The 28,000-nt window shown below is 40.8% G+C and overlaps 1 protein-coding gene across 2 annotated transcripts; it reads left to right on the top strand.

Annotated features, from left to right (window-relative positions):
* Window positions 1-20: 20 nt before the first annotated feature.
* Window positions 21-27,998, top strand: LOC139338053 (1-phosphatidylinositol 4,5-bisphosphate phosphodiesterase gamma-2-like). Of its 2 annotated transcripts, none has more exons than XM_070972950.1 (33): window positions 21-375; window positions 5,692-5,883; window positions 6,784-6,933; window positions 7,713-7,806; window positions 7,904-7,951; window positions 8,375-8,459; window positions 8,555-8,635; window positions 8,735-8,778; window positions 8,902-8,974; window positions 9,725-9,826; window positions 10,158-10,276; window positions 10,690-10,775; window positions 10,977-11,094; window positions 11,852-12,020; window positions 12,163-12,258; window positions 13,226-13,312; window positions 13,636-13,805; window positions 14,151-14,351; window positions 15,793-15,915; window positions 18,581-18,761; window positions 19,078-19,146; window positions 19,248-19,357; window positions 19,495-19,591; window positions 19,691-19,763; window positions 20,811-20,983; window positions 21,226-21,328; window positions 22,972-23,175; window positions 24,149-24,288; window positions 24,557-24,665; window positions 24,786-24,953; window positions 26,596-26,684; window positions 26,796-26,917; window positions 27,025-27,998. In XM_070972950.1, the coding sequence occupies exons 2-33, from the start codon at window positions 5,700-5,702 to the stop codon at window positions 27,065-27,067; spliced, it is 3,711 nt and encodes a 1,236-aa protein (XP_070829051.1). In that variant the 5' UTR covers window positions 21-375; window positions 5,692-5,699; the 3' UTR covers window positions 27,068-27,998. The 2 variants fall into 2 exon arrangements, with proteins under 2 accessions (XP_070829051.1, XP_070829052.1); XM_070972951.1 differs by having other exon boundaries at window positions 311-375; window positions 13,636-13,796; window positions 27,025-27,997.
* Window positions 27,999-28,000: the final 2 nt, after the last annotated feature.

Below are 28,000 nucleotides of genomic sequence, written 5' to 3' on the forward strand. Positions count from 1 at the left end.
GGCTGTGAGCAGCTTTTCACATTAACACGCAAAGAAACCACGCTGCTGGGTCCAAAACGTTTCTTTGGAGTAAAATAAGTCTTCATCCTGGCAGAGCTCACCCGCCTCTTGCTCAGCGCACTTTGCATAGATACCGTCCTTGCTTCCGGCATTTTTTTTTTTTAATGGGCCCAAGTAATGTAGGCTCTGGCTATAATGCAAGTTAACTTTTACTTCCTTGTACACACAGATAGAGGAAGTGACCGTTTTGCGGCTGGCCTTTTTTGTCAACACTCTACATCCTCTCCAGCTTCATTTCATAACTTTCAAATCATGATGAGATAGAAAACAAGCGGCAACTTTGCAGAGCTGAGCACGACCGATTTCACTGGAAAGGTGAGTCTTTTCCTTTCTGTGGAGATCTCTTTGAGATGGCGTTAAAGCGCCGCTGGTGTGGCACCGTATAGTCCGAGGGGGAAATCCGCTTGTTGAAGGCAGCGTATCTGCTGGGCTGCAGATGATGTGTGTGTGTGTGTGTGTGTGTGTGTGTGTGTGTGTGTGTGTGTGTGTGTGTGTGTGTGTGTGTGTGTGAGCGAGCGAGCTCCTCTGCCCTGTCAGCGCTGATCCAGCGGCTGGAGGCACACACGCGCAGACCGGAGGCGGCTGGACGCGCTCACCCCGACGTTGCGTTCACTCTCACAGGCTACAGCCGGGCGATGGACGGGGGCTGGAGCCTTACGAAAGCTTATTTAGATTGGGGGGAAAAAATAGGTTCATCGAAATTGAAAGCGTGATCAAATGCAGTGCGGTGACTCGAGGTTGAAGCTGGCGCGCGCATCCTTGTGTCAAAGAGGGTTTTTTTTTATTTATTTTTTTTTATATCTCTGTTTTTAGGGTTTGAGCAGGAAGCCAGAGAGACCTCCTGCTGGGTCCATTTCAACCACGCTGCCTTATTTTTAGTAAAAATCCACTGGTGCACACACAGTCTAACAACAGTCCTGCAGTAAATCCTGTATTTATGAAGAGATGTGCAGTTTTTTTTGTCAAAACTCTTGAAGAGGGGTGTTGATTCAACCGTCTGGAGGCTGTAGTTTGATTTGCTTTTGAATGCTTTTGAGACAGTTTTCTGTCTGTTGATAGAGAAGGAGTGTAGGTTTCGCTGCATATTATCTCGATTGATCCATTGGAGGACTGTGCCTTCAACAGCTGTTTTAAAAAGGCTGATAAGCAGCTCTGCATGGAGAGCCTCTGTGTGATAAGATAGTCTGCAGAGCTGTTCGCTATCACCAGCAGAACAAGGGACTGAATGTCCAAACAATGAGCTAAAAATTAACAGTCAGCTTTTCTGCACGATTTCGTGTCACTGACAAACAACAGAAATTGGTCACACATCCTCAAGAGTTTCAGGTTTATTGGCTCATTTGTTCTGGCTGACACTCTTGTGGAGGCCGCTCAAAGTGGTCTGCCGTGGTTGTCTGGAGCCACATTATTTACCTCATAGCCCAGCCATGACATGCGTCTGTGTGTTTTTAAATGTAGACTTAGAAATTTGTAGATAATTAATTTCAACTTGTGTCATTGAGTAGAGCTTGCCTAGCCTTAGCCTTAGCGAGATGAATATGACCTCAGTAGCAGCATTCATTTGGAGCGTTGTTTCTGGCCACCTGTTGAATATTTGTCCTTTATTTACTCTCCGTTTAGCTATTTTTGGTCTTTACCAACTTCTGAGAACAGTATCAGACTCTCTGGCTGCTCAGTGTTTTTTTTCCACTCTGCGGTTTGGTGCAGGGCAGGTCGTACTTTAGCTGAAAACAGCTGCCTGCCGCTGGAAAGTATGCTGATGAGAGCCCTGAGAGTCAATGTGTTGTAGATAGAAAAACAATGAGCTCAAAGAGGATGAAAAGCTTCAGAAGTAGAGTTGCAAGAAAACTGCTGTTGGTTTTTAAACGACCCTTCCGCCATGCGAAAAAGAGTTGGGGCACATTGTGTCTGAAGGTTGTGCTTGTGATGGATTTGGGTGTGCAGGCTGTGTTCATAGGATGATAGTTAGCATGCATCCCTGCTCTCTTTTTGCCTTGGAGGGCAAATTCTTTCCTCCACCTTCAAATTTAATTTTTTTACTCACTGTTAATCACTTGTAAAATGATTCATGTTGCTTAAAGTTTCATTAAAATCATGTAGTGAACTGGTTACAAGTGTTTGGATTTGAGAATATTAATAAGGCATTTGCATATTTAAAACCTGTGTGAAACACATGGACTACTTTGGACTTTAAAAAGAGGAAAAAAAGACATTGTGGTGGCGTTACAGTCAGTGAACTGTGGTTAAACCAAGTTTAGCCCACAAAAATGTAAAAAAAAAAAAGTTTTTCTTCTGGCCTTAGACCAGTCAGGATTGTTCTGCCTCTGTCACATTTGGTATTTTATCTCACACAGTTAATGCAGTTTTGTGTTTTGTATTATGTATCGCTGCTGCATCAGGATGCAGAAATTTGTCAGTCTAATTTAGACTGCAGCGATCCCAATGGGGACAATCCCTTCAGCAGGGAAAAAGAGTTGTGTCATCATGTCAGTTAATAATTGATTTCACTTCAGAACACCGAAGAACTCTTGTTAGTTTCAGGGTTTTTTTTAGTGAATGCATTAGTGTAGAAGGCAGACAATAGACGTTCTCAATCAAAGCATCAAAGCATTTTTTCTGAAATGCTTTATGGACCTGAAGAATGCGTTTCTTTTCCATCACAACTCGATATGAAGAATGGGATCCTGGTGCCAAATGATTTATTTTTTATTATTGTGTTCCGCCTTAATTCTCCTCTCTCTGCCCTCCACAGTAGATATTTAAAATTTAACTCCACAGAACGCTCTCTGTGGCACTGTTTTGTTTTGATATCTCTGGTCATTTGCAAGTTAAATATTAGGTGTTGTAGTGTACCGGGTTGAACACCCATCAGCACTCCACTCAGGTCCACAAGGCTACACTATTTTACACTATTTCTAATTAACTATTTTATCTTGCTCTATCACTGCACTACATTTTCCTAGTGTGTTGGAGCCACTAAAATGCACTGTACCAGGAGAGGCCAGATTATTGTTAACTTACTGACACATTTGCTGGTAAGATGTTGGGGAACTCTCTGCAACTGCTCCTTTATTAAACCGTTTTTTGCTATAGCTAAAAGCTGTAGCTTTGCTTGCTAAAGACAGTGTTCAGTTCAGTTTTACTGGACTCAAATCAAAACCACCCCGTCCTCATTAAAATCCACAACTGTCTTACACACCTCAAAATAATGAAGCAATATACTGACACATTATGTACGATATAAAATTAATGATTAACATACTGTAGAGAAGTGACTGTGTTGAAACAAAGAGACTGATAATAATAAAATGAACTGAGGCAGAAAGAGAGCAGGGTCACCATAAGATATGTATCTGAGCTCTAATATTTGCATCTGATATTAATACTGCTGTGCCTAATGGCCCACAGCTGGAGAGGACACACAGAAACATGTCCCACTCTGATGAACGTGATATCTATATATGACTATATATCTACGTGATGACTATATATCTGAGCGCCTTCAGGGAATGTCTTCAAAAAACTTTCACTGAAGGATGAACTCATCAGATTTTGGTGCTGAAGAATTTGTACACTAATTATGTCTGACTTTCACACAAATGCCTCAGAAGATAAAATGATCATGGATGTAAACTGCAACTTGATTGGTTGATGGAGATGAACATTCCAGATATGGAAGTAAATAATATCCATTTGAATCTTATTAACAAAAGAATACATAATTGTGAAATGTAATCACTAATAAATACGAACTCGCTCTGTCTCTGTTATCATACAATATTTTAATTTATACTGTTCTAGCTGATCATATTACTCTTACATATATTGTACTTTCCTGACTTGCTGCTACTAAATACACCACTATGTCACTTTGCCTGTGACGGTGTTTCACAAGTAGTTCAAGTGCAACACCAGTTGTAGGTACTGTATGTGGACTACCTAATTGCTATTGTAATTTTGAGGAATCAGCTGTTAGCTTTCTCCCCTCTGCCAAAACCAGAATATGTTGGGCAGAAATGAAACAATTGGTCGATTAATCAGGAGGTTGATCAAAAAAAAAAAAGTGAGAAATTATAATGGTCATTTTTCATAGGTGTTGGACATTTTAGAGACAAAAAATAAAGTGTAAAGTCAGACCAAAGGAAGATGAGAACACAATGTGATGAAGGAATGTGGATGGACAGTACGTGGGACCCAAACTCTTATAGGAAATTACAATTGCCCTGTTTTGGAGAAAACAAAGTAATTCTGCCATCTTGACTGAACTGACCCAGTTCCTTTGGTGAGTGACAATGACAGTTCAAGTCAAGTCAGTTGAGTAAATGGATTGGTCTATACTTTGCTCATGACATTGCAAAATCCTACAGACAGCTCGCATCTAAACGCAGCAGAGTGCACAGGTGGGCAGGCAGCGGTTCATAGATTACATCAAAAGGCATAAATGTTGTTTAGTCTCCTGAAGAACGTCTTCACCACCCATGTCTTCACCATGATGTACTAAAACAGAGAATTGAGGTTTAAATATTGAAATATTTAAATAAATAAGTCTAATCTATTTTAAAAACAGTATTTCTAGCGAGCTAAATGTGCGGCCACATACTGGTGTAAAATGAGAAACAAGACAAAGAGATGTTTCAGCGATACATTTTCAGCCTGCCATGAAGAGTGTTGAAGAGCATGACACTGAGTGCCGTGTCATTCAACAATAATGATGAAACGATGATGAAATAAGGTGCTTCCCTTTCGGCGTTGCCCTGTGGTGTGAAGCCCAAACAAAGATAACTCTTACTGAGATCATTCTACACTAATCTCCGGTTTCTGTGACTCTTTCACATCTAAAGTTCAGTTTGATTGAAAGTGCTGCAAGGGGAAGCTTGTTTACGTTTTAAGGCCATTGCAAGACTCATAGATGTGTCACAGGAAGATGGTTTCTTGGGCTGCTAGATGTGTTACTTTAAGATACCAAAAGCCTTAAGCAGTTTTTTTAACAACCAGTAACATGAGTACATGGGAAATGGATTAGCGCTTGCTAAATAATATGTTCCTCTCATGCTCAGCGTTGGGCCTGGAACCGTATAACCCTGCAGACCCAGTTTGTGAAGTTTATCCCTTTAAAAACCTGTTGGTATGTTGTACATTAGCACTGTAAGCAACACAGAAAAAGACGAGAGGTTTTTTATTTAATTTTGCTAACTATTGTCAAGCAAAACCTGATCAGGAAGTTCGGAGGGCACAAAAACAAATTTGATTCATTTTTCATGCGCGGATGAATGACCAGTTGATTTAAGGGGCACCATGAAGATGTAGAATTGCTGGCCCCATAATGACCCTGATGACATCACTAGGGCTATTTTCTCAGACTTGACAAAACTCCTCCAGAGCCACAGAAGACATTATACAACTATTTTCATAGGATGAGTAGTACCTGTGACGAGTTAACTGACCTTTATGATCTTTAAGACAGCTATTTAAAGCTTCCAATGTCTCAAATCTTTTGGCATTTGAGAGGGATAAAACATCTCTGTGTAGTTACTCAGTAATACTTCATAATCTGAGCCTTTTACACGGTCGGCAGTGGTGACAGTCGTTGTCGTGAATGAATGTCTCTGTGGCTCTCCTGTCCTGTCTCAGCTGCAGAGATGGCTTCTTGGGGGCAGCAGGGCGAGATGACAGAGTACAAGAAGATTCTGATCAAACGGGACATGGAGATGGGCGTTGTCATGACGGTGTTTCGGCAGAAGGCGGAGCGGCTCACCGTGCAGGTCATCATGGAGACGCGGCAGGTGGCATGGACACGTACCGCAGACAAGACTGATGGTGTCTGTGAGTATGTAGTACTTTTCAAAACACAGTGACAATATCTCTTCAGCATTAAAACTCCAGGGCTGGTAAGTTTTTGCAAAATTGGTTGAGCTTTTGTTAGCTAGAGGATGCTATTTCATGCAGCACATTTTACATGATATGCAAAAATCTTTATCTGACTGAACCCATTTACAGTCCTTTTAAGGTCCACTGTGGAGGTTTTTTGTTGTTTTTACATATGGGCCCCAGTTTTGTTTGTACTGCATCATGCATCTACACAAAGACATGCACAGACAATGCACACGCATTAGTATTGAGTCAAAAAATGCAAAAATTTTTATTAATAATTAACAGTGCAGAATAGCAAAGTTGTATACATTCAGCAGTTTTGTGTCCTCTGCGTGGAAACCACCATGGCTGAATGTTGAACTTCTGCAAGTGCTACAAGATGCAGTGCCTCCACTGGCTGCTACATACTTGATCTAAATGTTTGGTTTTTATTAGCTACATTTTAAGAGCTAAATTGATTTTATATTGTTCCATGAAGAAGATATCAGGCTTCGAGAGGGGTGTGTTTGGGGCTGTGCTCACTCAGTGAAAGCTTTGATTCATCCCTCTTACATTCCAGGCCACCGTTCCATTCCACTTAATCCTAACATTTATCTTATTGATCACTGATTACAGAGAGAACAGAGAGCTCTTTCATTTCTCTTGTTAGTATCCATGCCCTAAAGAACACTAACTGTAGTAGTGATCTGAAAATGTGGGAAACTGAATCAGAACCATGTTACAACTGTTAAAGTGCCAAGATGATTCTGACTCTAGACGAACTGATGTCTTCCCCAGAGGCGACGACTTACACGCACCTAATTGTCTCCTTCAAAAATAATAACCACCAAAAAAATGCATGCTGTGTTTCAGTGGACCTGTTTGAGATCAGAGAGGTCCGTCCAGGGAGGAACTCCAAGGACTTTGAGCGCTTTAAAGATGGCAAGGACAAACACGATGAAAATACCTGCTTCACAATTTTCTACGGCTCACTGTTTGTTCTCAACACCCTCAGCCTGGGAGGTGAGGCCTTCATTTATGTGTTTCTACCCTTGAGTTCAAAGCAGATACAATTTTTGGAATTACCTCTCATGAAAAGTGTATTTGTAGTATTCTGTGTAAACTACAAGTCAGGTGTAGGTCATAACTCCACCTAAAACCTAAAACTGCATTTTTTTTTACATTTCTTTTCATGCACAGGTTAAACAAACAAGATGCAATGTGTTAATCAGTTAGCTTTGGACATGTTGATTTACATGTTTTACGTACACTTTGAATAGAGAAGCCTCCAGTCTTTATGCTCAGCTACGCTAACTCCAGCTCTGTATAAAGCACTCTCACCTAAACAACTCTGTGAAACACAGTGAAGCACTGAGCAAACCAATAAAGTTAGATTTGGATCAGACCAGAGGTAGAGCAGGTATTTGACAGTAGAAACAGTATGAATGCACAAGTTATTTATTTCATTTTAACTGAAAGCTAACAAATGGCAAAAATTGTGCACATTGATGAAGCAGTTTCTCACCATTTTGCGGTGAATTAGCCTGTTCTGGATGCTTTTTTTACTTTCTGCTTTGGTGCAGTATAGTTTGTATTCACATCTCCTGTTTAGTGCACCAGGAAGTGCGTTGAAATGTCAAACTAGTCTCCTCACATGAACAAAGAGAACTCAAAGGCCAAGTGTTTCCAAAACAGCAGATCTGATGTCCATTATGCTCTAAGAGCAGATCTGCTGCTCGTCGTCCCACAGTGATAAATGTCTGCTCAGAACAGTGACAGTAACTGTGTTGCTCATTGTCCAGCTGATTCTGTGGAAGAGGCACAAAAGTGGCTGATAGGACTGGAATTGCTGAGGCAAGAGACACTGGCAGCTCCAACGCCGGTTCTTATAGAGAGGTAAACACACACTCACACTCACACACACACACTCACACAGTTATTAATGATAAAGACTCATCCAATCATTGAGCTGTCTGTGTTATTTTCCCTCCAGTTGGCTGAGGAAGCAGATGTATTCTGTCAATCAAACCAAAACAAACAGGTACTGTAATTATATATTTGTATATATATGATCTATGACTCGTATGATATGACCTGCTCATACTTTTTAATCTTTTTTTATATTTAACATGAGCTGTGACCGTTATGTTTCTGGATGAATGCAGTATCTCTGTTTTCATTACATCTGGCACAAGCTTTCACGTGGACTGAATTGATTGGAATTTGGTGGCCATAACTCAAGAATTCACTCTAATTATGACATTTTACGCAAATGTCTCATAGGATAAAATGAGGAAGTGACATTTTCTATCCAAAAGGTCAAAGGTCAACTTCACTGTGACATCATAATGTTGTTCAAAAACACTTTTCTGGCCATTAACAACGCCATTACTCTTCTTGGGTGTCCACCTTGAAGCTGTGCTGAACGCACTTGATGCGCACTGACTTTGTGTGTCCTTCCCAGCCTCTCCATGAAGGAGCTGAAGGCTCTGCTCCCTCTGCTCAACTACAAGGCCCCCAGCTCCCGTGTTCTCAAAGACAAATTCCTGGTACTCTTCTTCTGTTCATGCCGTAGCCTGATCACTGCTGTGTGTCTTTAATTGATTGTAATCTCAATCAGTGCCTTTACGTTCTGCTTTCGCAGGAAGTGGGAGCAAAGAAAGACCGCCTTGATTTTGAGCAGTTCCATAAATTGTACAACCATATAATGTTTGAACAGAATGAGGTGAGGCTAACTTGATCACATTGAAGTAAATATATACTGTGTGTATTAATGTACATGTGTTTTTCCAGCATTTTCATTCATATCGTTTTTTAAACTCAGATCCTTGATGAGTTCAAAAGGGAATCGTGTGCATTTATTCTGGGGTGAGCTCATGTTTCTCTCATCTTTACCTCATCTTAACAAACCCTGATCTGAATGAAGCTCAGCTTGTTAAAACAGTTTGTCAGCGTGGTTTCACTGAGTGTCTGCCATCTTCCATTACGCAGTAACACAGATAAACCAGATGCTTCAGCAGTTCTGCTCCATGACTTCCAGCGCTTCCTCATCTACCAGCAAAAGGTAAAATAAGCCAATAAGGCTAACTGATAGTGAAAATATGTGCTTGTATGAGCCCTTTAACAAAATAAATCACACTGAAATAATTCAAACCATGTAATTTTTGAATGCAAACAATATAACAAAATTAAATTATATTGCACTGTGTTATCTTATATTTTTTATTTTTCTTAAACTTTAAAACCAAGTGACAGTGGAATATAGGCAATATTCTTAGTCAATAAAATTAAGACATTGTTTTAGTGATGCAATAATTAGGATTAAAGTTAGGAAGGAATGTCAGCATAAGGTACTCCAAGCCTCCAAACTCCAACCTCCAAAGCTGTGGCCGGCGGCGAGGCTCAAACTTCTACGTCTTAAATAAATTACATGTCATTATCATATTTTAAAATTATGTTTCCTTAACATCATATTTCTCAAAATATTCTTTACATATTGGCCTATGTAACATATTAACCTTTTGTCATCAGTTCAAATTCCAAATAACTCATCCACAAACTACATCCCACCTCCATTTGAATGCTTGGTTTTATTCATAGATAGTAGTTGAATAGGCTGAATGCTGTGTGTGATTTTAGAAGACAGACTTCTGCCAGTTTAAAGGAAACATTAATTTACTCTTTTGAAGACTGACACCATTAATTCAGAAGCAAAACAATTCTATCCTATTACTGTACTCATAATTATTGATTATTTAATAGTCCCACAGATTGTTAATTCATTTCCTCTCCTCTGTGCTCGTTCATCCCTCAGGAGCCCTGGGCAAGTGATCTGAACCAGGTCAGAGAACTGATGACCACATTTATTGACGACACCATGAGAAAAACCAATGATCCCGAGTTCACCGTCAGTGAGGTATTCTGCTCTGTGCCTGCATGTGTTGTCTGTGAAGGAGGTAGGAGATGCAAAGACGTAACAGACTGTGACACACTTCATCATCACATCAGTCATTTTGAGCCTCTCCTCTGAGCTGTGTTTGACAGGAAATGACTAAATAGTTATTTGTAGGGAGGTAGTTCAACAGCTGAGGCGAGAATGACGTGTTAAAGTATGATGAAAATTAGGTTTGGCTTCAGAAATAATACTGAAAGCTTTGCTGTGTGTTGTCCTTAGTAAGATGAATCCCACCGGTAATGCAGGACTGTGTTAACTTACTGTTCAATCTGAAGCCTTTGTCCTCTTCTAGTTCCTCAGTTTCCTGTTCTCCAAGGAGAACTCTGTGTGGGACGAGAAGTTCTCAGAGATCAGCAACCTGGACATGAACAACCCTCTGTCCCACTACTGGATCAGCTCCTCACACAACACGTTAGTATGACTCCACGCACACTACACAAGTAATAACCCAGCTGTACATGTTATATGGAGTCAATCAGAGTGGATTGTACTCATCATGTACTGACTGGTCACTATTCAATTTCCAATCTGCTGTATAGTGAGTTATAGTTTAAACTTTACGACTGATCATTTCAATACAATGTTGCCATTATTTAGCTAAAGTTTCCACTTTTAGAATAGATGTAGATTAGGAAGTTAGGTCCAGGCAGAAGTGTTTTTTTGTGAACTGGCAACCCAACAGTTGTTCTTAGTAATGGCTTAAAAATAATTTATGAACCATTTGTCAATTATTTATTAACATGAATGAACAGGACCAAAAAACATCCACAGCAGGGCAACAACACGACGAAATAATTCAGCATGTTTCCTGTGTTCTTCAACAGCTACCTGACAGGTGATCAGCTTCGCAGCGAGTCGTCCACAGAGGCTTATGTACGCTGCCTGCGCCTGGGATGCCGCTGTGTTGAATGTTAGTATATAACATCCCCACTGTGCTACACTTAGATCATGCATGTTTTTTATGTCACATCTAACAGTTACATTAACAGCAATGGTCTCATTTTGGGCTGTTTTACCCAGCACAAATCAAAAAGGTCAGTAGAGATGGCAGATAGATAAATAATGCTTTGTTTTCTATCTTCTTTTGCATGGTGCTGCTGAATCTGTCCAGTGGACTGCTGGGAAGGACCCGGGGAGCCGATCATCTACCACGGCTGGACCAGGACGACCAAGATCAAGTTTGAGGATGTGGTCAAAGCCATTAATGATCACGCTTTTGTCACATCAGAGTAAGAGTCATAAAAAACACTGTCACTACTGTAAGTGTGTGATTTTTCACACACACACTCACACACATACTCAGTGTTATGTTCTTTCACTCACAACTGGCCAGCTGCCCTGGTTACCAGTAGATAAAGACAGAGGGCTGTGGTCATACTGGGCAGTGTCCAGGTCTGAATGTCATTATCACTGGTTAAATAAAGTAAACTGGTTTGTTGAAAGTGGAGAAAAACACAAGGGTTAGTTTCATGATTTATTTTGTTACAGGGCTGCAACTAATGATTATGTTTATTATCATTATTTGTTGAATAATTGTTTAAGAATTTGTTTGAAAATGCCAGAAATGAAATTGGAAATTGAAAAAAAATTAAAATTAAAAAAATTGATGATCAAAATAATAATAATGATTAATTTTCCTCTAACTAACTGATTAATTGACTCATCATTGCAGCTCTAAATACTTGTATTCAGTTTGTTCAGCATCATTCATTTTTATTCAGGGTTTTTATGTAAATTTTTTGCCCACCCTGCTGTATCTACTTGCAGTCATTCAAAGACATCAATGTGTTGTTTTTTGTCTCAGTTTGATAAAGTTAACCATTACAAACTGAATCCTCAATGATTTTTTTTTTTTTTTTTTTTGTTTCCTGGCATTTTGTAAAATGTTTTTGACTGAAAGCTAATTAGCCACTTTAGGCTCCTTGTTTTCTTTTTTTTTCCTTTTTTTTTGGGTCGTGTTGCTCAAACCGTGCCTCTTGCTCTCAGGTTCCCAGTGATCCTGTCCATAGAGGAGCACTGCCCTTTGGAGCAGCAGCGTCAGATGGCTCGTATCTTCAGAGAGGTGTTTGGAGACAAACTGCTGACTGAACCTGTGGAGCAGATGGCTGAGCAGCTACCTTCACCTACACAGCTGAAAGGCAAGATCATACTCAAGGTACTGAGCGTGTGTGTTTGAGTGTGTGTGTGTAGACATATTGCTGTATCAGTGGAATTGGCAAATCAACAGAAAAGGTTTTCTCTGTTGTGTTGTTGTTACTAATGGGCATGACTGTGCTCTCCTTGTTGTCCTTGTGCAGCACAAGAAGCTCAGTGTGGAGGGAGCAGGGATCAGTAAAGACTTCAGGAAGGGGCTGAAACAGGGAGACCTTGAGATCTGGGACCCTGTGGACCAGGTACTGGAAGAGGGGTCAAATGGACCTTGAGCTCCAAGAACCTGTGTTAACCCGTGTTTGATGATATAAGACTGACAAGTTCAACTGCTTTGTGATCAAGCTAGTTATCAACTAACTTAGTTATCACTTTATCTTCCTGTGAGTATGTTCACATGAAAGATGTCGAAATTACAAACCAATCATCAGAAACATGACCAAAACCATGAGTGGAGTAATATGTGAATATGACATAAGATGAAAAGGTAATGCCTGCAGGGAAGATTTGGTTATTACCACAGCAAAAAGTGATTTACAGCAAGGTAAAATACATGCAGTATATTCACACAGAGACTGAATAAGAGGCTGTGGAGATAGTAGAAATAATATTGATAATATGTTACAAATACATCCAGACTCGACTTGGTATAATAAGAGTCTGTGTGTCGTTGTTACATTGCTGTTTAAATCCACTCTAAAATCATTATGGTTGAGCCTAGCGAAGGTCTGTCCGTGGCCTGCATCTGCTTTGTGTTTCGGTACCTCTGTGTAAACGTGGGAGAGGAGGTGTGTCAGTGATAGCTATGCTGTGCGGTGCGGTTTGGTGTCGAGCATGACCACTGTTTGTGCTTGTGTCACCTTCCTGCTGAGACTTTTACTGAACTGGAAGGAAAAAAAAAACTACTGTCATGAAGCCTCATCCCCCCGAGCAGTGATGGTGTATCAGTGTTCATCGTGATCAGACAATATACTGTCCATTTTTATGCACTTCATTAAAACCCGTAGAGGATAATCATCAGCCTACAATTCCTATAGATATGTGCATCATTGCCGTTTTTTTTTTTTTTTTTTCTAGGGAAAAAAATTATATTTAAGCTTCAGGGAGTCATTTCAGAATTTAAACTATGGCATCCTGCTCTGAAAAGCTCCCTGTGCGAGCAGCTTGTTTGCATGTGAGGTTAACATGTAAATTTTCATTTCCCTTTCTCAGCAATGGAACAAGCACTACTGTGTGATCTCTGATGACAAGCTGTACTATGCAGAGGAGTACGAGCAGGAGGAAGAAGATCCCAGGAAGGTAAAAGAGAGAGGGGGGCAAGTTTACCAGCAAGTTTTTATTGCATTGTTTTCAATGGAAAAATCAATCAGCTGGTGCTGGTAATGTACAAAACATCAACCAAAGGCAGAGAAGAAGAAGAGTACCACACAGCAACCATGGATGTGAACAAAGCAGGTGTTAAAATATTCAAAAAAAAATCTGGTTTGCATATACTGTAGCATGTGTACATATAAATAAACGCTCACATTACTTACTGTATGTAAAGGTAAAAGAGTGTGTGTTCTAAAAGAAGTGCGCTTGTGTGTGCATGTTAACATGAGTGTTGGTCTCATCTTTCTTAGTACCAGGACCTACACTGTTCAGAGTCGTGGTTTCACGGTCGCGTGAAGGAGGGCAGGCTGATGGCGGAGCGTCTGATCCATGACTACTGTGCAGAGACCGGGGGAAGAGATGGCACCTTCTTGGCCCGAAAGAGTGATACCCATGTCACAGACTTCACCCTGTCCTTCTGGTACCACATCCAAGTTCTTCATTTTGTGGTTAGCTCAACCAAAAAAATTGAGGACGGTAGCATATGATATGTGGCCCCTGTTCTTCCAAAGGCTGTGACCAATGAAGCTGTGGCAGAGCAGTGTCATAGTATAATATAGATTTATTATTTTTTCTCCAAAATTTGATTGATTCCCAAATATATCCAAAACATAGCCAGTGAAGAGAAAACCACCCCGAGCGCAGGAGCTGAAATGTAGAAAGTGTAAATTTTTGAATACTTTTGCTTTTATTGCTTTCATAAATTGTGCAGTATTTTTTAAGCAACTGTCCTTATCGATAAACACGTCCTCTGCATGTATTTCAGGCGCGGTGGGAGGGTCCAGCACTGTCGTATTCGCTCGGGTTCAGAGGGGTCACACACTTACTTCTTCCTGACGCCAAACCTGCACTTTCCCAGTGTGTACTCTCTGATCCAGCACTACAGAGAAAACCCGCTGCGCTGCCAAGACTTTGAACTGCGCCTCAGCGATGCCGTGCCACAGCCCAACCCACATCTAAAAGAAGGGTTTGTCATACTGTATATGAACCAACATGATACATCACAGGGAGATGGATATTCATGCTAAAAATCATTATATGTAAGATAGCGATTAAAGATGATACCTTGATATCATTTTTCATCAAAGCACTCACCCTGGAGCCACCAAAGGCTTCATACAACTTTCTTCACATATGCAGTAATCGTGCATGTGACTTGCATGTAGTCTCATGTTTTATATATTTAAATTTGAACCTTGTGTGGCCATGATGTTGGAGCAGAATAAACAATATTATCCATATAATGGAGGAAGCCTCCTGGCAGCATAAAAAACCTGCTGATGTACAGATAACATGCAGCCTCACTCTTACTGCTGGACGTCTTTCCACATTGCCAGGTTTTAATCAGTGATTTGCTATGGCCAGTGATTTTTAGCAGCTCCTCTAAACTTTAAGCTGAGGTGAAGGCAGGCAGTCATGTCAGAACACTTGTTTATCTTTCCATATTTTTCATACTTGGAACTACAACAAAACACTGCATCCGCAAGCATCTTGACAGAAAGTGTTAAAATTATTATTTCATGACTCCCCAAGAACTGTAAACGGACTTTGATGTGTAAAATCAATTAAAGGCAGCCAAAAGCAAAAATGTTAAAAAAAATAAATAAATAAATAAAAATAAAATAAAACTATATTAGCTAGTTTGTAGAAAAAGAAATGTGATCCTTAACTAAACACATTGAGTGAGCCATAAGACAAAATGCTGAAACATGGCTCTGTTCCAAGCCTTGATTTATTTATGTATTTATATATATTATGTTCATTATTATACAAATGTATGTGGGGATTTGAATGAGGTTTTCGTACTTTTAGAACATCACCTGGGAGTTCAGGTTTCACTGTGTTCTCACCTGCTTCCAGTTTTTGTGCTAAGCTAGGCTACACATGTCATGTATGTGTTTCTTGACACACAAAGATTAGATATCGATCCCCACATCTGACTCATTCAAACATGTTAGGGTGTATATGTAACTGTTAGCGTGCTGGCATCGAGTACATTACAACCCATTGTTCATACAATCAGGTTTGAGCACTTCAAGTAATCCTTCTGTGCAGTATGTATATGTAAAGCGATGAATGTGAAGGTGCGATGATTTTCATGCTGACATCGTCATAGTGGTTTGGTGCAGCTTAACCTCTCTGCCTATGAACCACTCATACTGTACGTGCCTTCTGTTTTTCACTTTCACTCTCACACACACACAGAAGCATAGTAACTCTTTCCCTTCTCTCGTTCTTCACTTCATTTTTCCATTTAAATGTGCTTCGGTGGCACGGAAAGAAAAACAGCCTGCTGACACATTCCACCACCAAACTCAATGTACTTGTATGAGTACTGCTGTATATATGCAGTATTTTTGATAATCATCTTCGCCCACGCACGCCCTGTGTGTGTGTGTGCTGTGCAGGTGGTTCTACAGTAACCTGAGCAGAGGTGAAGCAGAGGATTACCTGCTGAGGATTCCCAGAGATGGAGCTTTCCTCATCCGACAGAGAGAAGGAGAACTAGACTCCTTCGCCATCACATTCAGGTGCAGTGACATTTAATGAATTCACTTCTTTCACAGGATCCCATCTGGGATCCTGTCCCCCCAAATTCCACCCCGCCCCCTACAACCACCCTGTCCCCCTCCACCACCACAGCGCCGACGGGCACCACCTCCACCCCCTCCACGGCTTGATCTGAACCTACTCCAGTCCCCTAGTAAGAGCCCAGCACAGCCACCTATTTGTGTTGGTAACTGATGTGTTCTGGGTCCAGCTTTTAAGGCAAATGTTATGCCTGACTTTTCCAAGGGAAAGCCAGGGCCCATTGTGCCGGAAGCTTCATTGATTCATGTCTCAATAGGTAGGAGGAGAAGATCGGTCCATCTCTCCAGAAACATCACATCATTGATTTTAACATGTATTCCATGTCAGCCACAGTATGTTCTAAAACATGGGGATGTTGGACTTTTTAGCACATTCAAGTTAGCTCTTTTAAATATTAGGTCTTTGGCAGGCAAATCATTCTTAATCAATTACTTTATCATCAAGCACAAGCTTGATTTTATGTTTTTAACTGAAACTTGGTTAGGACAAGGTAACAGCACAGCAGTTCTCAATGAGTCAGCCCCTCTGAATTTCAGTTTCATAAGTGAAATAAGAATGCATAAGAGAGGAGGTGGAGTTGCCATTTTGTTTAATGTTAGCATTCAATGCAAGAGAGTCTCTTACAGTCAGTTTGAATCTTTTGAATATATTGCCATTCAATCAAAGTGTCCCTGTCGATCAGTCTTTGTAACCATCTACAAGCCCCCAAAATACAATGCAAAGTTTTCTGATGAGTTTGCCAATCTACTGTCTGTTGTTTGTATTGATTTTGACTGTGTTGTGTTAGTGGGTGACTTCAACATTCATGTTGATAATCTCAAAGATGGATGTGCTAAACAACTTATAAACATCCTGGATCATTTTGGCCTATCTCAGCACGTTAATTGCATAGCTCCAGATGTGTTGCAGATAATAAATAATTCTCTTCAGTCTGTTCAGTTTCCCCAGGCCTTGAAAACTGCAGTATTAAAACCTCTCCTAAAAAAGACTAATCTGGTAATAATAACTACAGGCCAATATCAAATCTTCCCTTTCTAGGAAAAACTATTGAAAGGGTTGTTTTTCAACAAATGCATGCTTTCATGATGCAGAACAATCTTTTTAATGCATTTCAGTCTGGATTTCTTCCACACCACAGCACTGAGACTGTACTTATCAAAGTTTTAAATGACATACATCTGAATAATGATGCTTCCAAAACCTCAGTCTTAGTATTATTAGATCTCAGTGCTGCCTTTGATACAGTTGATCAGGACATACTTCTTGACAGACTGGAAAAGTGGGTGGGACTTACTGGCACTGTACTACACTGGTTCAAATTCTATTTACAAGATTGTGTCAATTGGTGAGCATGTGTCTGAACGAAAAAAGATGATGTGTGGGGTGCCACAAGGGTCCATTCTCGGACCACTTCTTTTCAATATCTACATGTTGCCCCTAGCTCAGATTATGGAGCGTCATAATATTTCTTATCATACTTACACAGATGATACACAACTTTATATTTCTGTGTCATCACATGACTACAGTCCCTTACTTTCACTGAGTGAGTGTATTCATCAAATCAATGAGTGGATGTGCCAGAATTTTCTTCAGCTTAATGCAGATAAGACAGAAGTGATTGTTTTTGGCCCCAAAAATGAAAGGTCAAAGATCAGTATTCAACTTAACTCCATATCACTGACAACAACAGATAAAGCCAGAAATCTTGGTGTAATTATTGATTCAGACCTGAATTTTAACAACCATTTAATGCTGATTACCAAATCAGCCTACTACCACCTGAAAAATATAACCAGAATCAAGGGATGTCTGTCCAAAGATGACATGGAAAAACTTGTTCATGCATTCATCTTCAGTAGGTTGGACTATTGCAATGGAGTCTTTACTGGCCTAAACAAAAAATCAATTAGGCAACTACAGCTGATTCAAAATGCTGCTGCACGAGTTTTTACAAACACCATAAAAATAGACCATATCACACCAGCCCTCAGATCACTACATTGGCTTCCTGTGAGTCAAAGAATAGACTTTGAAATCATACTGTTGGTCTACAAAGCATTAAATGGTCTAGGACCAAAATATATTCTAGATTTATTAACTCCATATGAAGTATCCAGGCCTCTCAGGTCATCAGGGACAGGTCTACTGCGTGTTCCCAGAATGAGAACCAAACAAAGTGAAGCAGCTTTCAGTTATTATGCTCCTCACCTGTGGAACATTCTCCCTGCACACCTGAGGTCTGCACCAAGTGTCAGCTCATTTAAATCAGGGTTGAAAACATTATTATTTGCTACAGCTTTTATTTAAAGTAAATGTATTTGCTCAGTGGTTTTAGTCATTTTAATCATTCTAAATGCTAAATTATTGTCTTTTATTCGCTTCTGTTTTTAATTTTCCTTTAATTGTATTTTATTTTCAGTTTTCTACTCTCTTCTAATCTCTTTCTTTCTTTGAAATGTATGATGTTATTATATTTTTATGCTTCTGTAAAGCACTTTGAATTGCCTAGTGTATGAATTGTGCTATACAAATAAATTTGCCTTGCCTTGCCTTTTTTCTCAGTTTTTTTCTTCTTCTAAAATAAAGTTCTCTCTCTTTCAGAGGTGATGGTAAGGTAAAACACTGCCGGATCCAAAAGGAGGGCAATATGTACCTGCTGGGTACCACAACAGAGTTTGAGAGCCTGGTGGAGCTGGTCAACTACTTCAGGAAGAAGCCGCTGTATCGCAAGATCAAGCTACGTTACCCAGTTACCCCCAAGCTGGTGGACCGCTTTAGCACTGTGAGTCACTGAAGGAGACAAAGGCCAGAGAAAACGTTGAGAATCACTGAAGGGAAATCCTGTTACTGTCGCAGCATAGAGTAATAGAAGAAACTGAGACATCCACTAGACATATTGTAAAGCTGAAGCTATTTCATACATTTTGTGTTGTGTTATCCTGCAAAGTAGTCTTCAATACATCCTAAAGTCACCTTTTATTTTGCTCATTGTTTAAGCCTCACGATTGGACATTTAAGGCCAGTGTCAGTTCAATATATGTTTCTAACCCCAATAACTCTGCACTAGCTGGTATCTAACAGTGGATTGTGTTTCGCAGGAGAAAGACTGTGCCTCTCTATATGAGATGAAGGCATATGTGGAACCCAACGAGATTGAGCCCTCACTGGTGTGTATACACCACTATATTCTGCCAGCTTTGGCTGGCTGTTATCTTGTCTCTTTTCATTGATAAATACATTAAGGACTGTGTGTGTTTGTCTCCTTCAGCCTCAAAGTACAGTTAGGGCTGTATATAGCTACCAAGCTGTAAGGCCAGATGAGCTCAGCTTCAGTAAAGGAGCTTTGATACACAATGTATCAAAGGAGAACAATGGATGGTGAGTCCCCACAAACAGTCTTTGCCGTACTTCAGAGATTAGGCCCTCTATGTTCCTGTATCGTGCATGTTCATCTGCATAGACTTGGCTAGCCTTGGTGGGACTGTTCATTGCCCTCCATATTCTACTCACTACAGGTGGAAAGGGGACCATGGTGGAAAGGTGCAGCTGTTCTTCCCAGCTAACTATGTAGAGGAAGTGTCCAACAACACCAAACCTGACACCAAAGACCAGGTGAAGGATAGAGTTTAGGTCTCAGTTGAAATGGAGGTTCATCAGCATAGAGACTGACTGAGAACAATCTGTGTCTGTCTGTGATGTGTATTAAAACAGGACATGGAAGACAACCCACTCGGTGAACTATGTAAGGGTGTTGTGGACATCTCCAAATGCAACATCCAGAACTGTGAGTGTTTGAACATGTTTGACATTCACATACATACACATATCCCTAAAGTTGACCGCAGACATACATTTTGACTGTGCTCATGACAGTCATGTTGCTTTTCCTTGTAGTTAAATTAGTAATGCTTGCAATATATAAAAAGCAACTACGAGGTAATCAAAGTAATATTACTGCAGCTGGGTGTAAACTAAACCGACTTCAGAAAAATCTGACCATTTTATTTAACAAAGAAGCCGTTTAGAGCCTCCACCGTTCATGACCCTTTTACATAAGAAGAATAAACATCTTCTTTCCTGCCTTTTGCTGGAACATTGCTTCATTTCCTGATACCACTACCACAATCTGTCAATCAGTAGAATAGCATGAAACCACTGGGGTGTGAATTGCATCATCCCTGTGCTTGTGCATGTACTCATGAGTTTCCCTTTTTGTTAGTAAAGCATTGCTCCACAAGTGGTCACAAACCCCACAACACACCTGATTCATTGCATTTCAGATTTTTTTTTTTTTGGTTGAGGAAGGTGGACATTTTTCCTTTTTTACACAGATCACAGTAGCGATGTAGACCAAGGAAACCATTAAAGGAATTTTCCTGAAAATTTCAACCAGGTGTATTTTCCATAAATGTGGCCAATGTGGGTTGCACTAACTACCCCTGATTCAGAGATTCAGGGAATCAGGAACTCAACAACATGTATTGGGACAAACAGCACAAACCTCCCACAGCTTTCCAATAACATGCTTGTTACATGAAGCATCATTCTAATTATATGTTGTACATCTAGTGTTGGAGAGCTAATCCCAACAATCCCGACTGAGAATTCTTTCTGTGAATGCCATTTAGTTTATTCCCACATTAAAAAATATTGGTACTTACCTTATGAGTGTTGCACATGCCATAATCATGCAAATGGCCTCTCCTGGTTTGATCAGCAAAAGTTAAGGGACTGAGTCCAATATTTGAGAAGATTTGAAAATAATGGAAGTTGTGCATCCCTCTTCACCCTCTCCCTCACTGTGCCTCTTTTCATCCCTCCTTGACTCTAGTGAAGAATGGTAAAAATGGGAAGCCCCACGTGTTGACCCTGCAAGACATAGAGCAGGACAGTCTGCAGTTTGACCTGTCTGCGGGATCTCTGGAGGAGCTGTTTGAATGGTACCAGGTGGCCTGGGACATTACCCAGAGAGAGATGAGCAAGCAGTACAACAGGGAACAAGAGGTTAGTATCTCATGGCATATCATGATATATGTAGTAGTGGAAAAGTCCAACTCAAACCATGTTGTAACACACATACATACATACATACATACACACACATGCGCACACACACACATTCAAGCACAGTGTTGGACTGAAACAGACTACATACTGTATAACCACAATGAGGTGTTTCACTGGTGGTCTGTCAGCATGACTGTGCAACAGGAACAGGAAGTGACTGTTTGTCTGTCCACTCTCAGATCAGACAGCAGGAGGAAGTGGAGAAGAAGGCAGAGGTTGCCATGGAGATGTCGGACCTGGTGGTCTACTGTCAGCCACGCAGCAAGGAGAAAGACCGCTTTGGTAAAAACAGATGCGCCTACTGAACAACTTTGACCACAAGCAGCATGATGTGCGACTCAGGCCTGAAGAGACAAACTTTACCACAACTACACAGTGGAAACATACTCCAACACAAACAGTCTATACTCTCAATGTGATTTAGAGCAGGCTAGGACTTTGCTTTGTTAACTTTGCTAAGCTTTGCAGTTCAGCAACAGATCTCCTGACCCCCAGTTATGGAATAAGACTCATAAATACATACTACACTCTAGATTTGCTTCCACATAGGTTAGTTTGAGTCAAGTTTCAATAGCAAAAACCTCTGAACAACATTTTATGCACCTTGTATTCATTGTGTTCAGGCGACCAGTGAGAAAACAGTACATTTGATTTTGCAGTGAAACTATAATGACAGGCTGCTTTTTGTCGTGTGTTTTCACTTAAGCAGTCCATTCATGTGACGAAAAACCTGTTTAGCTGAGAAAGTTAGGAGTGCAATTGCAGAATTTCAGTTAATATTTCATGTATAATATGAAGTTTGAAAGCTTGAGTCCTGTTGTGCTGTACTGGACAAATTCATTCATAGGAAATGGAAATCGAGTACTTCATGTAAATGCACACTGATATACTCATTTCCTCCGTCATGCATCGCCCAGCTACACCTTCTACATGCAGAGGAAAAACTGAATGCTTTGACCTGAGGCACCTCAACGTATTCAGTGAGGATCTGCCTTCACTGTTGTTACACCACAACAAGTTCTGCAACAAGCAGGATGTGACCAAAGGGAAAGATCTGAAGACTAGACAGCTTCCTGTGCTACAGCGATCTAAATTTGGAAATGCACTGAATTATACATAACCTACAACACCACAACGGTCTTTGTCAGGTGACTCAGTTGTTCTAGTATGGCTGTTCCATATTTAGCAGTTATTTAAATAAATCAGTTGATTCTACCATATCATTAGTGTAGTCTAAATGGTTCAGAAGCTCCTTCAGAAATAAGGAAACACTCTGAATGTTTTTTTTTTTTTTTTCCATGTATCTTAACCAATCATTAGGCCCTGCAGCGGGTGTCAGGCTGTGCCATCATACATCTGCTGTTGAGCCACCATCACTGTTTACTGTTCCACAAGCCTTCAGATACCTACTACTGAGCAACTCCTCTGCTTTGAGAAACTCTTCCATGCATGAATCATGTCATTTGACCTTTAGTAAGGACCTTTGTCCTCACTAAAGAGAGCAACATGGTTTCAGAGAAAGCTCAACAGTGTGTCCCGGCATCCGTAAACAACCCCCTCACCTGCTAACTTCATCAGCTAACAACATGCTATCTTACGTCAACCAGTTAACGAGATGTTCTGCTACCTGGTACATCGTCATCACTGGCTGCATGTTTGACCAACCAATCAATAAAACCAAGCAATCTTCCTCAGCTGCTTCATTTTAGAGAGCAATAAACCTGATGCCTGAAACATCTTCAGGAAGCACCATTAGTAACAACATGCTAAGATAGCTAGCTACAACCAAACAGCTAAAGACATTCAATGTACGCACCAAGTTTTCAGTTTCAGTTCAGTTTATTGGTCTGTCGGTATCAACTGATGCGACCTGAAATCAGCTGACCCTGTAGCTCTCCAATCACTGCTCTTTTCTCTGCCTCTAGACAGCTACAGCTACAAAGAGATCCGCTCCTTTGTGGAGAACAAGATCCCGGGAAAGAGCCGCACCAAAGACTTCCTGCAGTACAACCGCAAAGCTCTGAGTCGCATCTACCCAAAGGGTCAGCGTGTGGAGTCCTCCAACTACGACCCTTACCCGCTGTGGGCTTCTGGCTGTCACATGGTGGCTCTCAACTTCCAGACTGCAGGTACAGCGGTTTATCCAGGCTGAACTCCCAGAGAGGATGGTTGTTGAGGAAAAAGTTGGGGGTCCATACAATATTCTTGCACTCCTGTCTATGCATCCATTTCGGAGTGTTAGAGATTGGTCACACTGGCCCCATACGTGACCTTGGCACTTTCAGTGCAAATCTTATTAGGGAAATACTATACACGTGACTACATTTACGTGCACACTAATATTCCACTTTATTCCCAGTATAACAAAATGCTGAAATTGGTATGGGACATGTAAACAGCATGCTCTGTTTGGATATTCTGGATTAGGTCTTATGTAACATTTTCCATTGAAGACATGTTGTATACGCTGATATCATTGGGGTTTTAGGAGCAATCTTTGGACATGTATACAGTATATTCTTGCTTGTATATTGTCAGCTCTGTGTGTTGCCAAACCATATCACCAGCAGTTTGTAAGGCTGGGGTAAGATGCATACACAAATTTAAGATGAGGCTCATATTTCTGATGGAGAAACACAACCAGTGTGAAAAATTATGAAAGACTTGGACATCAGCAAGTTTTAGATAAGTGCAAATGTCCCAGCAGTGGCCTTTTCAAAAGGGTGGTTGAACATGTGAAAGAAGGAGTATGTGTTCGTTAATTGGAGTTTGTACAGCTGCATGTAAACAGGAATATCAGTGTAATATTCGTTTTCATTAGCCATGTAAGCAGCTTAGCTGGAATATTGTCTTTTTTGAGTGCATATTTTGACTGTAAAATTAAAACAACTAAATTGGATTCAGCCATCATTCATTTTATTATTTACACCCGTGCGTTACTTACTGTCAGATGTCATTCTCAGTGAATAAGGCCTATGGCAGCACAACAACAATGCCAATCTGTCAAATGAGCAAAAGAAAGTGGCCATTAGTTACTTCCGTCATCCCTTCTTATGAGGAGTGTTTCACTCAGATTTTCACAATGTCTGTTTGTCCACCCAGATAAATACACCCAGCTGAACAGCACCCTCTTCAGTCTGAACGGACGTACAGGTTACGTGCTGCAGCCGGAGGTCATGCGTAATGATACCTACGACCCTCAGCAGGACAAGAAGAAGGTCAAATACAGCATTGTGGTTAGGGTACGTTTGCACACAAACACACACACACACACACACACACACACACACACACACACACACACACACACACACACACACACACACACATACATTTAATAATAACTGGCTAATGCAAACATCATCTTCATGAGGTTACTATATTCAGGTTCAGGGCCAAGTGGAATATTGTGACAGTCAAACTGCATCATCATGTTGGAGGAGCATGATACCATTTAGCTTGTTGATGAGGCGAGAAGTTCATGACAGCAGTTGTATTTGTCTTCTGCAGGTGATTGCTGCCAGACACCTTCCTAAGCCCGGCCGCAGCATCGCCAGTCCATTTGTGGAGGTCGAGCTGTGTGGCCACGCAGAGGAGAAGTTCAAGACCATTGTCTACCGTAAGCAAAGGAGAAGTGGGGAGGGTGAACTGTAAACCTGCTGGATGGAAAGAAGTGGGGGAGAGAAATGAGAGATTCTTTGTGGTCATGTGAGCGGTGCTGTCGTTCTGCCTGCCGCAGGTGATAATGGTCTGAATCCGGTGTGGAAAGCCCCCGCAGAGCCTGTCGTCTTCAACGTGTACGAGCCTGAACTCACCTTCCTGCGCTTTGTGGTCAATGAGGAGGACATGTTCTCAGACCCCAACTTCCTGGCTCAGGCCACATTTCCTGTAAAAGGCATCCGCTCAGGTGGGAACACATGCTGTGAAGCACAGAGTGCCAGAGCTGCTCACGTAGTACTCGTTATAAAGCAAGAGTGTTACTTCACATACTGTTTTCCCTAGAGGCGGGATTTCTGTGCATGATATTTCCTTCTCAGTTTTACCTTCTCTTTTGCAACAATTCAGATTGCATATACAGTAAAGAGTGGAGAGAAGTCATTGATATCAAATGCTCCTTCCTTCATTTGACACACGGTGTGACTTTCACTCAGGAAATGTGAACTACGACATTCTGTACATACCACCTGCAGCCATTTTCCAAAGAATACAATAGTGTTTAGAATTTGATTTGAATATCTTCCACTGGTTTCACAACAGTATAAAATCAGCCCTTAGAAACTTGCTTGAAATAGATAATCAGTGAACATCAGGTCTGCCTGTAATGCCGCTGAAGTTCTCTTACAAATTGATGAAGCAAAATGCCTGAAAGCTGCATAAAAAGACTTTACTGTTTTGTCTGTAGAAATTTGACTATTTTCAATGCATTTAGGTGCATTTAACTGAGGCCAATTGTTTGCTTTGGTTTGGTTTCAGAAGCAGAAGCTGCTCATGAAATTTGATTTTGCTCTGAGCACATGGTATTAATCAAAGGTGAAGTTAGTGAGCGTGATGATGTTTGATTGTTCCTATTAAACACCCACATAGGTTTGAATCATTCGGTCTATTTTTGCACATTACGTACATAAGATGGAAAACCAATACAATGAGAGACATACTGCTTGTGTATTATTTCAACACAAACGTCTACAAAGATCTACATACCTACACGTTACAAAATAAGATAATGTCCTTGACCATGTTGTTGAATTATGCACTCGTTTCAACTTCACCTACATTTCATTTTCAATGAAATTTCAATTGATGCAAATTTACACAAACATTAACTTTCATAATCAAATGTATGTTTGTTTGTTTTTTATAAATCAATCATATATTTATATATTTTAAATTTACAATATTTGTATTTTTGCAGCCCGGGCTGCACGGTAGCGCAGCAGGTAGTGCACGTGCCTCACAGCAAGAAGGTCGCAGGTTCGATTCTCGGGTCGGGCCTTTCTGTGTGAAGTTTGCATGTTCTTCCCGTGCATGCGTGGGTTCTCTCCGGGCACTCCGGCTTCCTCCCACAGACCAAAAACACGCTCATTAGGTTGATTGGTGACTCTAAATTGCCCCTAGGTGTGAGTGTGAGTGTGAATGGTGTGTGTATGTGCCCTGCGATCGGCTGGCGAACGGTCCAGGGTGTACCCTGCCTCTCGCCTGTTGACAGCCGAAATAGGCTCCGGCCCCCCCGCGACCCCAAAAGGGATAAGCGGCATAGAAAATGGATGGATGGATGTTTGCAGCCCTAATGAGCATATCAACATTTGATCACATTTAAGCTAGTGTTAATGCCATTGTTTTGATATTATGTTGGCATGGTCTATATTACAAATTTCAACTGACTGACACACAGCAAACCTGGAGCATGAGTAGTGTCCCAACGTAGAGGCACTGGCAAAATGTGCTGAAGCTGGTTGTTTAGTCTACAGTGTACCTGTTTATATTGTAGCATCATTAACAGGCTTAACTATGAGCACACAGAGTGGATTGATTTTTTTTTTTTCCAACAGGTTACCGCTCTGTTCCTCTAAAAAACGGCTACAGTGAAAACTTAGAATTAGCCTCTCTGCTGGTCTACATCAGCGTACAGCAAGCAGGGGTGAGCAAACGCACGCAGCACACATCAGCGTTCACTGACATATTACTGATGTTTGACTTCAGTCTGGAGGTACTGTTCTGGGGTTGTGATCATGTGACTCTTGTCATTCAGAAAGCAGAGGAGGAGCTCTACTCGTCCTCCAGCCAGCTGAAGAAAAAGCAGTCTGAGCTGAACAGTGAAACCTTCCTGTACGACACGCACACCAACATTCAGCGCTCCAGCGAGAGGCACAGGTTAGCCTCATTCTCACAAAGTGTGGGGGGGAAGCCAGGTGGTTAAATGAAATGAAACGTGTTGAGTCCCTAATTATTTTTTTCGCTGTCTTTGCTTTGTGTCCCAGGTCAAAAGACAAGAGGATAAACAACAGTAAGTACAGCTCCTGAGGACTCAGCAGAACCTCCTCTGTCCACCTCCTTCCTGCCTGAGCAACGGAGAAATGCGATTTGTGATCTGTGCAAATAAGAGTTTTCCATTTCTGACATAATATATGATTTTTCTTTTTTACACCAAAAAATGACAAAGATCCGGTGTCCCCCATAATACTTTTCTATTTATTTAAGATAGGCTTAATATTCATGGACATATTGGAATATGTTAACATTCTCAGGGGGGAAATGTAGGACTGTGTGAGGCAGGTTGAGGGAGGGTGAATCATGTATCTCCTTTATGACAGATAAGGTGAGGTTTTAACATTTCCCCACAAACAGCCAGTGTCAGCATTCAGTCTGTGCTCAAACTATACAGATTATTTATTTTCAATGAGAGAGCAGTGACCGCTAACTGAATTAACTGTTTCAGTGCAGAACAATCGACTGTTCATCTGCCAAGAGGCGTGTGTTGAATTCATCTTTTTTGTGCCTAATTTCAAATGCTGAAGAGTGTGAAACGACTGATATGTAACGTGGCGTTCAGGCGGTGTGTGAGTCTGGTGACATGGAAGTAGTTTTTGCTGTGTATTTTCACCTGTGTGACTTTATTTTCTCACTGTGATAATGTGTCGTGTCTTTGAAGGAGAAGTTAGATTAATGGAAACAGGTGACTTAACCCAACGTAATGAGAACATTTCTTAATTCAGGGGTGTCGTGCAAGCCAAAACTCTGGAGGGGCACGGTGGCATGATTCATCACATGATCTATGACGTCATAAGAATAGTTTGACTCATTATATAAAATGATCACATCAACATTAAGTGAAAAAATTGGAGTTTGAACGTTCATGACGCCTCTGACTTTACTGGAAGTCAGTGTTTAAAGCGTTCAAGTAATTCCTCTGTGCCCTTATGAATTAAGTCAATAAAGTATGCTTGGTGAACTATA

The sequence above is a fragment of the Chaetodon trifascialis genome, chromosome 10 (assembly GCF_039877785.1).
Source record: "Chaetodon trifascialis isolate fChaTrf1 chromosome 10, fChaTrf1.hap1, whole genome shotgun sequence".
In the NCBI taxonomy this organism is placed as follows: Eukaryota; Metazoa; Chordata; class Actinopteri; order Chaetodontiformes; family Chaetodontidae; genus Chaetodon; species Chaetodon trifascialis.